Source organism: Nyctereutes procyonoides, unplaced genomic scaffold, assembly GCF_905146905.1.
Source record: "Nyctereutes procyonoides isolate TBG_1078 unplaced genomic scaffold, NYPRO_anot_genome, whole genome shotgun sequence".
Lineage (NCBI taxonomy): Eukaryota > Metazoa > Chordata > Mammalia > Carnivora > Canidae > Nyctereutes > Nyctereutes procyonoides.
Window position 1 is genome coordinate 23,499,615 of NW_026575020.1, and position 14,290 is coordinate 23,513,904.

At 37.2% G+C, this 14,290-nt stretch overlaps 2 protein-coding genes across 6 annotated transcripts in view; one reads left to right on the plus strand and one right to left on the minus strand.

Annotated features, from left to right (window-relative positions):
- The window catches only part of NF1 (neurofibromin 1), a 266,110-nt gene that overhangs the window by 68,738 nt on the left and 183,082 nt on the right, over positions 1–14,290 (minus strand). The window lies entirely within an intron of this gene.
- Positions 2,176–5,454, plus strand: OMG (oligodendrocyte myelin glycoprotein). Its single transcript, XM_055317088.1, has 2 exons — positions 2,176–2,933; positions 3,763–5,454. The coding sequence occupies exons 1-2, from the start codon at positions 2,931–2,933 to the stop codon at positions 5,089–5,091; spliced, it is 1,332 nt and encodes a 443-aa protein (XP_055173063.1). The 5' UTR covers positions 2,176–2,930; the 3' UTR covers positions 5,092–5,454.

The following is a 14,290-nucleotide window of genomic DNA, read 5'->3' on the forward strand; positions in this document are numbered from 1 at the left end:
TACCATAGGACAGTTGTTCCCTAGCAGGCAATGTTAAACCTTTCACAATTTTGAGGTAATATATCCTAGGACAGTGTGTTTCACAATGGAATATGTAAATGAATGTACTGCTTAGTCTAGAATATAATAGTTGCCTAAATAGCTGTAATTCCTGATTTGACAGACTCATCTAAAATGCAATGTGTCTGAAATAATACCTAATATCTAAAATAAGTTGTAATAAACTTATGCCTACACAGAATTCTTATTTTTTGACTAATACTAATATAGTCTTATTTCATGAGAATTTCTTTTTAAGATTTTATTTGAGAGAGAGAGAGAGATAGTGAGAGAGAGTACAAGGTAGGGAGGCCACATGGTCTAATCCCAGGACCCTGGGATCCTGACCTGAGCCAAAGGCTTATTAACTCACTGAGGTGGGTTCATGCCTTCAGGTGCCTATCTCATGAGAATTTCTAAAAGCCTAAAACAGATCTTTAGAACTCAAATACAGTAAAATGCTTCCCCTCTTTCTTTTTGAGAATTTTGTAACAATTTTTTTTGAGAATTTTGTAACAATTTTTGAATAGGAAGCAATTGGTATGTCCTCAAACTTGAAATGAAAGACACCTGTCACTACTATCATATTGGAATTTTCTATTATATACAGCAGAATCTAATCTCAAAAAGCCTAAATCCAAATTCATTTGAATTCTTAAGCTACTGAAATAACCAGTTCCTGGTTTCAAAAAAAGTCCTGGTAAGTATAATGGAACTAGGTAACTCTATTACCACACTGATGTAATGAGACTTCCTAAATTAAATGTTTGGTAAGCTGACCCTCCAGTCACATTCTCTGAATATAATAGTATAAACAGGAGCTAAAATATAAGAAATCTAAATGTCCAAACAATTATTCCCTATTTCTACAACAATATTGCTGAATGTAGTTATTTTTAACACATTGCTTTTAAGCACTAAGATTGATGACTGGTTTCTGAAATCCATAGAAAGAATCTTATTAAGAGTCCAAGACTGATCTCTCAAAGTAAAGTGGGAATAAAGCACCTAATCAATAATAATTTTCTAACACTGCAGACTTTTAAAATGTAGATATTTTTCGAGGAATATTAATTTTAGTCACAAAAGGCGACTCTTAAAGTATAGTTTCTTTTCTAAGAAAATAAACTTGAAATTTTAATACAATAAATTCTATTTGGGGTAAAACTTAGGGCAAAATAATGGCAAATATAATTTAGAGAAAAACAAAGGATTAACAAAAAAGCATAAGGAGATTTTCTTTACATGGAATGTACTAACAATTGCTAGTTTTTTAAATAGTAAAAATTTGGTAATGAAAATGCCATGGCTTTATTTGCTTAGTTTTCTAAGGTAAACTGGTTGTTCTGGAAATAAGGTTTGAGTTTTAACAGATTACTTAATCAATCCACTAAAAAGTGAGGCAGAAGCTATTACAAAATATGGTCACGTTATAAAATTCATGACCAAAATTTTGCCAATGACATTATTTCACGCAATTTTAAAACTCTGCATTTTTTTAAAAAATATTTTATTTATTTATGAGAGACACAGAGAAGGAGAAGCAAAGGCATAGGCAGAGGGAGAAGCAGGCTCCATGCAGGGAGCCCAATACCGGACTTGATCCTGGGACTCCAGGTTCATAACCTGAGCCAAAGGCAGATGCTCACCGCTGAGCCATCCAGGTGTCCCTTAATTGCTTTCTCAGTAAGACAAAGTGTGAAACACTCTGAAGAAATCACCTACAATTGATGCTATTTTTTTTTAAGATTTATTTACTTATGATAGACATAGAGAAAGAGAGAGAGAGGCAGAGAGGCAGAGACACAGGAGGGAGAAGCAGGCTCCAAGCCGAGAGCCCGACGTGGGACTCGATCCCGGGACTCCAGGATCGCGCCCTGGGCCAAAGGCAGGCGCTAAACCGCTGAGCCACCCAGGGATCCCCTGATGCTACTATTTTTAAAACATAAAATCAAGTAAATGGTCACTCCTATAGTATCAAAGAGGTCTCAGAAGATGAAAATATGTATACCCACTCACTAAACAAAGTAAATTGCATGGAGAAAAATAATCCTTCACCTAAAAAACATAAATCATATTTGACATCATGGATTTAATGAAAAGCATATGATGCTCATTTAAAACTGTAGCCTTGCTTGTGTGTAGTCTGGGTTAAATGATCCTTTGTATCGGAAAGATAAAGACAAAAAACCATTTGGAAGTACTTCAGTACTTCCGAAAAAGAAGATGAAGATTTAAGTGGTTGATAAATTTGAAAAGCTGATTACACGTAATAATCACCATGTTGGGGGAACACATGGAAATGAGACAGACCGTATTATGCTACTTTAAAAAGTGACATGACAATCGAACCATTTTAGAAGAACATGAAAAGGCAGGAGTTAAAAATAGTTCCATTAACATCTTAGAAAACCATCCACGGGGAAGGTCAAATTCATTTTCAACATTCTTCAATGTGTAAAAAGGATGAGGAGCAGAAGCTTTAAAAAGAACCACAAATTCTTCATAAGGCAACGTTCGAACGTGGAACATGAGCTCAGACAAACATACAAAAATGAGTGAGGGCCAGGTCTAACATGCATGAGGCACTATATCCTATAGCAAATTGGAAATATATAAATATGCTCAATGCTGTAAACTAAAAAAAATTGGGGGGGTCCATTTTGTTGCGTGTGCACCTCTTGCAATAAATTTGAGTCAGCACCAATGACAGCTCTGCAGTCCTCCTATGTGGTACTGATCAGGTGGTTGCAGAGCTTCAGCTCACAGCAACACAATGCAGCTGAGCAGGCAAGCACAGCCCACAGCCAGGAGCGGTTCCCACTCTCCAGAACAAGGCGACCTTTAAGCTTAAGTTTCGGAGAAAATGAGATGCTGCTGAAGACGACACTATGGTAAGCTGTTATTTAGATCAGTAAAAGATTGTCTTTGGGATTTTTTCTCCCTTTTTTTAAAAGAAAAAGTCAATGTGAAGACTGAATATATATTCAGAAGCAAGTGCATGCACCAGAAATTTGCTGCAGTGTCAGTAAAGGGTTTTCTTTTTAATATTCATTCACTTTGTGAATGTCCACACATTGCTTTCTTTTAGCATCGGCACTGAAATATACAGAAAAAAATCACTATAAAATGTGAGGTTTAAGGGTATAGTGTTGGTCTGAATTTTTCAAGTGCCTTAAAATGCTTTGCAAGGATATATTTATCCTAAAAAGACAGAGGTGAATTTCAAAGTATTGTTTTAATATCTAAATAAAATCTTACTCTACACACGTATTGACTATAACATTACTGCAGAGATTAAAAAAAAGAAACAACAGAACAGACTCGACAGCCATTTTTTCCTATCTGAGTAAGAAAAGATATTATCAAAAATAGTAATAGCTTAAGATTCGGATTCTTTATTTGCAGAGAATGCCATTTTGTAATGTTAAGGCTCTGGGAAGATAAATAAGAAAGACCATGGTAAAAGAAGGAGAAGAGGAGGGAGAAAATTCAGAAACAAGTAGGGGGAGAGAGTCTCTCTCTACCACATAGCCCCAATTGAAGGATTAAGCATTTGGACTCTAAATGAAGGGGAGCTTTGTTAGTTTAATCACTGGAACAATTATAAAAAGACTCAACAACAAGGAGGTTTATTGAAAATTTTGCCTAATGCTAACTGACCCAGGCAGATGCCTAATTGTGTTTGCATATTAAAAGAAGGGTGTATCTGTTTGTTTCCAGGCTTTGATGGAATATCAGATATTGAAAATGTCTCCCAGCTTGTTCATCCTTCTGTTTCTCACACCTGGTATTTTATGCATTTGTCCTCTCCAATGTATATGCACAGAGAGGCACAGGCATGTGGACTGTTCAGGCAGAAACTTGACTACATTACCATCTGGACTGCAAGAGAATATTATTCATTTAAATCTGTCTTATAACCATTTTACTGATCTTCATAACCAGTTAACCCAATACACCAATCTGAGGACCCTGGACATTTCAAACAACAGGCTCGAAAGTCTGCCTGCTCAGTTACCTCGGTCCCTCTGGAACATGTCTGCTGCTAACAACAACATTAAACTGCTTGACAAATCTGATACTGCTTATCAGTGGAACCTTAAATATCTGGATGTTTCTAAGAATATGCTGGAAAAGGTTGTCCTCATTAAAAATACACTAAGAAGTCTTGAGGTTCTCAACCTCAGTAGTAACAAACTTTGGACAGTTCCAACCAATATGCCCTCCAAACTACATATCGTGGACCTGTCTAACAATTCCTTGACACAAATCCTTCCAGGAACATTAATAAACCTGACAAATCTCACACATCTTTACCTGCACAATAATAAGTTCACATTCATCCCAGATCAAGCTTTTGACCAACTCTTTCAGTTGCAAGAGATAACCCTTTACAATAACAGGTGGTCATGTGACCACAAACAAAACATCACTTACTTACTGAAGTGGATGATGGAAACAAAAGCCCATGTGATAGGGACTCCCTGTTCTAGCCAAATATCATCTTTGAAGGAACATAACATATATCCCACACCTTCTGGATTTACCTCAAGCTTGTTCACTGTAAGTGGGATGCAGACAGTGGACACCATTAACTCTCTGAGTATGGTAACTCAACCCAAAGTGACCAAAACACCCAAACAATATCGAACAAAGGAAACAACGTTTGGTGCCACTCTAAGCAAAGACACCACCTTTGCTAGCACTGACAAGGCTTTTGTGCCCTACCCAGAAGAGACATCCATAGAAACCATCAATTCACACGAAGCAGCAGCTGCAACTCTAACTATTCATCTCCAAGATGGAATGGTTACAAACACAAGCCTCACTAGCTCAACAAAATCATCCCCAACACCCATGACCCTAAGTATTACTAGTGGCATGCCAAATAACTTCTCTGAAATGCCTCAACAAAGCACAACCCTTAACTTACGGAGGGAAGAGACAACCACAAATGTAAAGACTCGCTTACCTTCTGTGGCAAGTGCTTGGAAAGTAAATGCTTCATTTCTCTTAATGCTCAATGCTGTGGTCATGCTGGCTGTTTGAGGGTCTGCATTTTTTGAAACTAATGAAAGAACTCCTCCCTGATGTATAGTTGGGAAAATATGCCCCTATCTAACCAGTGATTCAAGCTATATAAGTATTCAAGAAAGTCAGTCTTACATTTCTGACTCTGATGTAAATGAAGTAACTTGTCTTAAATAAAAGAAGTGCACAATGTCTTGGTACTTGCTACTATTTTATTGTCTTAATTAAGTAAAACTAATGAGTTTCTTTTTAATGAAATGTTTTCTTTTTAAGGCTTCAATTTATTGCACAAAATATAAAGCATCTAAACTTTAATATGTATTTTATGTATGTTTACACTGTCAAACACCCGGGGGAAAAAAATAAATAAAAGGTCTATGCTCGTAACTGTGTCATTTGGTTTTCTAGTCATACCAGCTTTATCTATTTAGTAGAATCAAAACGACCTAACCATTTCTGTTCTAGGGTACCTTGGTAAAGTCTTTATGGTAAATGAAATGTTGGACGTATCCAAGGATTTTGCCAATTAAAGTAAAGCTGTGGTTGCCACCTATGAATGGTTATGCCACATCATTATTTTAGACACAAGCCATAATTGTTTCAAATCTGAATGATGTCCTGCTTCTGAGGAACTCTTGGCTACTTTACAGATTATATAATGGACAAAGGCTCTTCAAAAAGCTAGAAGACACTAGGCTTTGCATTTTAATAAGGAAAGTCTAATGGCTTTCCTTTTTGCATTTAAGAAAAGTATTAAAAACAATAAAAAGTTTGGCTTTAAAGATATATAAAGGAACAGTTTTAGTGCATATTTAACAGACCACTTATTAATGGAAAATTTCAATATTTACAAAATTAAAAGTCTTCTACATTCAAGAGAGGGAAATTTATCTTTTGCACATCAGATGTCAGAATCTGATTTTACTTAAATTAAAAATAAGATTAGTTTCAGGATAAAATCCTGAGGGTCTAAGAAACATGGGCAGTACTGAGGAAGAGACAGGAAAAGGCAAAGAGAAAGGGAAAAAAGGATGGGATTCATCTGATGCTACAACCAGGTGAGGAACCCAGTAAAACACACAATAGGACTAAGGCTGGTGTATAAGACAGATCTTAATACTCCACAACAAACTGCACTGGGACACAATTAGAAGAAAATGGCGAATTTCTACAAATACACAAGTACACCACTTTATGAATTAGAGACAAACATAAGTAATAGCCAAGAGTCAGAAAAAGAAGCCCTGATACAAGGCTAGATTAAAATGCAAGAGACCATAACTGAAGCAGGTGGGCCAAAAATGAGGTTTTTAATTCGTGAGACACGAGGAAGACTATTTCAGGCAATTCCTTGAGTTGGGAAAGAGTCCAGAAAGAAACTTTGAGGCTCCCTCCTAAGAAATTTTAAAATAAGATAAGACTTCTTTCCAGGCTGGGAACATTTCTATTCAGAGAGGGAGAAAAGTAATAACCTTCTAATGTGCTCTTTTTATTTTTATTTTTTAAAAGGACTAGCGTTACAGAAAAATTACTGTTAAGCTTCAATAAAAAGCTATTCCTTGCCTGTGCTGACTAGTAGTACAGTGGCTCTTGAACATTTCTCTGCCCCAGCAAACCCAACTCACTAGATTAGGGAATTTAATCATGAAGAAATGGAGTTATTTGAAAAAGTCCTATAAATGATTTTAAAATTCAGTACCTTTCCAAATGGGCAAGCTGTTCCTGCTCCCTCTCAATCACTGATGTAAGTTTCTTCACCAGAGATGATGAAGGCTAATTGCTTAGATATTTCCTACTCTACCACAAACTTGTGTCTTGTTTCAAAAAACACATATCCTGAGTTTCACGACAAGTAAGTGTCTTTCACTCTGAGGGTGCCACAAATACAATGCTGTTTTAGGAATACTATGGGAGAGAGTGACGAGAAGAGGAAATTACGGATTATAGCATTAGTAGCACCTACGGATTATGCCAATCTTACCGATTTGTCTGCAAAATGGAGAGGAAAAAACTCACTAAATTTACAAGTACAAAGCATGTCAACTACACAGACTCTAAGTCCTTAGAAATAAATTATTACCTAGCCTTAAAGTAATTAGACAAACCTCCTTCTAAGAAAATTGTGTTCTTATCATTAATGGAGGAAGGTTCATTATTTGCCACTAAGACAATAACTGTATTCTTGGGCTCCATAAACATTTCAAAATACGTTAGTCCCCCCAAGCTCATAAGCTCTGTATCCATCCATCCATCTACCCCTAAGGCCTGGTTCTATTTTTTTTTTGGGGGGGGGGGGATGGTTCTATTTTATAGTAACTTTTGTTTCTCACCAGTCAAAAGGATCCAAATAAGAGTACAAATACAAAGTAACAAGGGATAAAGTATCAGTGAAAAGTATATGCTCTGGTGTCTAAGGTTCCAGGCCTAAATCCTGCCTCTGTTACTTCTCAGCTGTACAATGCTGAACAAACCACCACCTTCTCTAGGTCACAGTTCCCTCAAGTCTAAAATGAGCTGGCCTAACTTACTTGTAGTGTTTTTCTTGAGGACCAAATGGTATAATTCACAGAGAGCCTTAACACAGTGTTGTGGCCCCACACTTTCTAGATGGGGTGATGTCACTGCTGCTGCTGCTGCTGCTGCTGCTATGATTATCACCATGTGTATATATCCAAGCCCAATGCTTTGAGAAATTCATGCACGTAGAAATACTCAAGCTCTACACCCTAACAGCAACAGGTGTGTGCGCTGCAGTCTCTGCTCTTCTGCCCTCCAGAATTCAGGTTCAGATATTAGTGGAACAGGGAGCCAACCAGAAGAAAGCAGAGAAACACTCATTATCACAACAGAATGAAAAGATGTCTTCTTTAGCTCAACTAAAAGATCACAAGTTTGTGCTACTCAATAATCTTCCATAACAATGCTCTGGAGCAGCAACAAAAACAGCTGACATCAAAAACGTCAGATGAAAGTCAACCCCAAATCTTTCGTTAAAATGTATTTCACAAGGAATAATATTCAGGACTAGATAAACAATGATACCATGCACTGCAAACCACCAGCCAACATCATGGTTAAAAGTGAAAAGTTATGTTTCTATTAAAATCAGCATCAAAACAACAATGCCCATTACCATCAATCTTTTCAACATTATTTGGGAAATTCTAAAACAGGAACGACAGATACAATTATACGGAAATAAAAAACAAAATTATTATTAACACACTGAAATAACTGCCTATCCAAAGGATTCCTCAGGAATGTCTTCAAAAGAATAACCTTAAATAACTAATGAGAAAATTATGGAACCACAAATTATTTTCTCATATGCTGGCAACAAGTAATTAGAAAACTCCAGGAAAAATATACTGCTCATGGCAGCAACAACAAATAAAATATACAATGCCAAGAAATAACACTTACATGAAATGTGCAGGACCAGATGGGGAAATGCTAAAAAACATTAGCGAGAGGTATTAACCGAGACTTGATGGAGACAATAAACAAAGATTTCTCCAGTCATCTATTCTTTCACTCAATAGACATATATTCAGCACCTGGAATGCACCAGGTGTCAAGACTAAGTACAGGAGACACATCTTGACTGATACTGACTGCAAAGATGTGATTATTTCCAGATAATTCATGGATTAAACCACCTCTGACAAATATTCCAATGAGATTCTTTTTGGAACATGACATGATGTGCTTAAATTCATCTGGAAAAAGAAATAAATATATAGAAAAAAAAGAAATAGTAGAGGTATCTTACACTTTCTCTAGAGGAAAACATATATCAGGTCTAATAATTAAGACATAAACATAGAAAGATAGCCATGGTATAGAAATGAAAGTACAATCAGAGCACAGTGCACAGAAGCATTCTATGTACCTCCATTTCCTTACAGGGTGGCTGTGAGGAGTAAAGACAAATGAAATAATTCATGCAATGTGCTCAGAACAGTGCATACAGAGTAAATCCTCAAATGTTATTAACTTGAGAAGGATAAAAATATCACACATCAAAAGGCAAGAGTTAAAGACTCAATAAAGAATGCTGGGGAAATTGGAAAACAGCTCAATTTAACACTCACTTCATATGATACACCTACATAGTGAACTGAAAAAGACAACATTAAAAAAAGGAACTCTTAAAACCATCAGAAGAATTTACACTTATTTATAAATCTCTGGGTGGCTTTTTTTTTTAATTAGAGACTTAAAAAACCACAAAGAAAACAACAGATTTGTCTATACAGAACTCCCAAATTTCTTTATATTGAAACAATGAGTTTAATAAAGATATTCAAAGAGGAATACCACATAGGAGATTGTTAATCAAAAGCTCACAAAATTGGTAAGAAAAATATTTAGATTCCTAATAGATAAGTGTCCAAAAGGACATCAACAGAACACTTAAAAGTCAGGAAGTTTGGTGATTATTAAGTATCTGTAAATGTGGCCTACCACATAATACTCAAGAAATAAAAATAAAGTATGATACCACTCTCATTAGTAATATGGCAAGCAATTTTTAAGAAATAAAAGTTAAGGCTTAAGACATCATGAAATAGTTACATTCACATACCGGTACAACTCCTTTGGACAGCAATTCGCAATTGTGATGAGAAACTAGCTATTTTGAGTTGCTACCTAGGCATTTTGCAGTATGACAACCCTGCACAAACCCACAGTCTGGACATTTAGATAAGGACCTGAGCTTAAGATTTCCACCACGAATTCCTGCTTTGCTTTTCCTGGGGCACATTTTTAAATAATTGCTTAGAGTTGAACCATGAAAAGCTAGTGACTGTTACCTCAACCACCTTGTAAGTAACAGATGCTTGCTATCTCGTGTTCTATCTTCTGCTTGCTGGTAGCCTGGGACAGAAGACTGCCCTTCCTCCAGCTCACTGTCCACCCCTCCCCCAGTTCTGCAATCCATAAGTAATACATCTTGTGACTTTATTTTGAGTGAGCGTACTGAAACAAATCAAATCAAAACCACCCCAAGGTTTTCACTTCCACAAAATGGAAGCTCAGAGGCCGAGAGAGTTGCCTGCCAACTCTGTGTAGGTGGTTTGTGCGTCCTCATTCAGCAGGTCATAATCTCTATATTCTTTCTTTTCCTTCTATCCCACTCTCCCACCTTTATAGACTGAAGTATAGCTGACAATGTTATATTAGCTTCAGGTATATAACACAGTGATTCAATAATTCTATACATTACTCAATACTCCTCATAATAAGTATAGACACCATACAGTGTTATTATATTATTAACTTTATCTCCTATGCTGTACTTTGTATCTCCATGACTTATTTTATAACTGAAAGTTTATACCTCTTAATCCCTTTTACCTACCTTACTTATCCCCTCACTAACCTCTCCCCTATGGCAACCACCAGTTTTGTTCTCTGTATTTGAGTCTGTTACTATGTTTATTCTATTTTTTAGATTCCACATCATGCAATCATATGGTATCTGTCTTTCTCTGTTTGGTTTGTTTCACTTAGAATAATACCCTCTAGGTCCAACCAGGTTGTCAGAAATAGCAAGATTTCATTCTTCTTAATGGCTGAGTAATATTCCATTGTGTGTGTGTGTGTGTATGCACACACATCATATTTTCTTTATTCATTCATCTATCAATGGACACTTGGGTCGCTTCCACATAGGCTTTGTAAATAATGCTGCAATAAACATAGAGGTGCATATTTCTTTGCAAGAAATGCAAATGTAATGTTTTTGTTTTGAGTAAATATCTATTATGGTATAATATGCATATTCTTAACATACCTGCTATGGGGCCTCCCAACACAGCAGTGATCAAAAACCTAAAATACTTTAACCTATAACCTAGTAAACTCTAGGTAAATTCTTTCTAACAGCAAAAAAATGTAAACGATGCTAAGTATCTACCATTAGGACATGAGGTAAAGTAAATCATGATCCACTGACCAGAATATTATGTGTCTAATAAAAATTTTTATGAAGAGTTTTTTAAAGTTGGAAATGTGAGAAATGCAAAAACTAGAAAAGGGAAAATCATAGGATATAAATATAAATATAGAGCTATGTATTAAAAACAAAAAAAGAGAAATAAACCAAAATGCTGATACTGTATACCAAGTATGTTTTATTACCTACTTTTTCCTTGAAAAATACAAGAAATCTAAGAACTACTGAAACAGCTGTCCAAGAGATCCACGTTGAGCAGGAAAAGATGAAGAAAAATGAACGGTGAATAGGTAGGAGTGGTCAACAAACTAGAGGATATCATGAAGTAAAGATCAGAGATGGAAAAACATTATCAAACTTCTAGGAAGCACAAATATAGGCATACCTCATTTTATTGGGCTTCCCTTTACTGTGCTTTGTAGATGGCGCATATTCTACAAATTGAAGGTTTGTTGCCTCCCTGCACTAAGTCTATTTGTGCCATTTTTCCTACAGCGCTTGCTCACTTTGCCTCTCTCACGTTTTGGTAATTCTCCCAATATTTCAAACGTTTTCATTATTATTATATTTGTTATGGTGATCTGTGATCAGTGACATTTCGTACTATTACTGTAATTGGGGGTACCAACAACTGTACCCATACAAGATGGTGAACTAATACATAAACGTGTGTGTTCTGACCCCTCTACCAACCAGCTGTCCTCCACCTCCCACTGCATGTCTCTCCTTCTCCCCTATAGCCTCTCTACTCCCTGAGACACAGTAATATTGAAATTAGGGCAATTAATGACCATACAATGGCTTCCAAGTGTACAAGTAAAAGGAAGAGTCATATACCTCTCACTTTATCTTTTTATTTTTTTAAGATTTTAATTTATTTATTCATGAGAGACACACAAACACACAAACACACACACACACAGAGAGAGAGAGAGAGAGAGAGAGAGAGAGAGAGAGAGAGAGAGAGAGGAAGAGGTCTCACTTTAAATCAAAAGCTAGGGGCACATGTATGGCTCAGTCAGTTAAGCAACTGACTTGATTTCAGCTCAAGTCAGATCTCACGACTGTGAAATCAAGCCCAGCACTGGGCTCTGTGCTCAGTGGGGAATCTGCTTGACATACTTTTCTTCTGCTCCTCCCCCTGCTCATGCTCTCTCACTCTCGCTCTAAAATAAAGAAATAAATCTTAAAAAAAAAAAATTCAAAAATTAGCAATGACCAAGCTTAGTGAGGAAGGTGTGTGGAAAGCCAAGATAGGCTGAAAGATAGGCCTTTTGTGCCAAACAGCTAGCCAGATTGTGAATGTAATGGAAAAGTTCTAGAAGCTACTCCAGTGAACACACAAATTATAAAAGAGCAAAACTGCCTTATTGCTGTTTAGGGATCTGAGCAGAAGACCAAACGAGCCACAACATTCCCTTAAGCCAAAGCCTAATCTAAAGCAAGGCCCCAACTCTCTTCAGTTCTATGAAGGTTGAGAGAGGTAAGGAAGCTGCAGAAGAAAAGTGTGAAGCTGGCAGAGGTTAATTCATGAGGCTTAGGAAAAGAAGCCATTTTTTTTAAGATTTTATTCATTTATTCATAGAGATGCAGAGAGAGAGAGAGAGAGAGAGAGAGAGAGGCAGAGACACAGGCAGAGGAGAAGCAGGCTCCATGCAGAGAGCCCGACATGGGACTCGATCCAGGGTCTCCAGGATCATGCCCTGGGCTGCAGGCGGCGCTAAACTGCTGCGCCACCGGGGCTGTCCCAAGAAGCCATTTTCTTAACAGAAAAGTACAAGGCAAAGCAGGAAGTGCTGGGGCAGGAGCTGCAGCAAGTTCTCCAGGAGATCTAGCTAAGATCATTCATGAAGGTGGCTACACCCAATAGCCTCCTATTGGAAGAAGATGCCATCTAGGACTTTCATAACTAGAGAGAAGTCAGTGATTGGCTTCAAAGGACAGGCTGACTCTCTTGTTAGGGGCTAATGCAGCTGGTGACTTTAAGTTGAAGCCAATGCTCATTTATAATCCCGAATCTTTTTATTTATTTATTTTTTTTAATTCTTTTTTTTTTTTTAATTTTTATTTATTTATGATAGTCACACAGGGAGAGAGAGAGAGTCAGAGACACAGGCAGAGGGAGAAGCAGGCTCCATGCACCGGGAGCCTGACGTGGGATTCGATCCCAGGTTTCCAGGATCGCGCCCTGGGCCAAAGGCAGGCACCAAACTGCTGCGCCACCCAGGGATCCCCCTATAATCCCGAATCTTAAGGCACTTAAGAATTATGCTAAATCTACTCTGTCTGTGCTCTACAAATGGAACAACAAAGCATGAATATCAGCACATCTGTTTACAACATAGTTTTACTGAATATTTTAAGCCCACTGTTGAGACCTGCTACTCAGAAAAATAGATTCCTTTCAAAATATGACTGCTTGCTGACAACGCACCTGGTCACAACGCACCAGTTGTGGTGGAGATGGACAAAGAGAGTAATGTTGTTTTCATGTCTGACAACACAACATCCATTCTGTAGCCTATGGCTCAAGAAGCAATCATGGCCTTCAGGTCTTACTTAACGCGTACATTTCTTAAGGCTACAGCTGCCACAGATTCCTCCGATGGAACTGGACAAAGTGAACTAAAAAATTCTGGAGAAAGGAGACACCATTCTAGATGCTACCATTAAAAACATTTGTGATTCATGGAAAGAGGTCAAAATATCAAGAGGAACAGGAATTTTGGAAAAAGTGATTTCAACCTTCATGGATGACTTTAGGGGTTTTAAAGTGAAAGAAGTATTGTATATGGCAAAATTACAAGAAAATTAGGATTGGACTAGAGGTGAATCCTAAAGATGTGACTGAATTGCTGAAATCTTATGATAAAACCTGAACAGATGAGGAGTTGCTTCTTATGGATGAACAAAGAAAATGGTTTCTTGAGTTGGAATCTCTACCTGGTAAAGATGCTGAGAAAACTGCTGAACTAACAACAAAGAATTTAGAATATGACATACACGTAGTTGATAAACCAACAGCAGGGTTTCAGAGGACTGACTCCAACTCTGAAAGAAATTCTACCATGGGTAAAATGTTACTGAACAGCATCACAGGCTATGGAGAAGTCATTCCTTAAGGAAAGTCAACTGATGTATCAAACTTCATTGTGGCCTTGTTTTAAGAAACTGCCAAGGCCACCTCAGCTTCAACAACCAGCACCCTGACCAGTCAGCAGCCATCAACACCAAGTCAGGAATTTTCACCAGCAA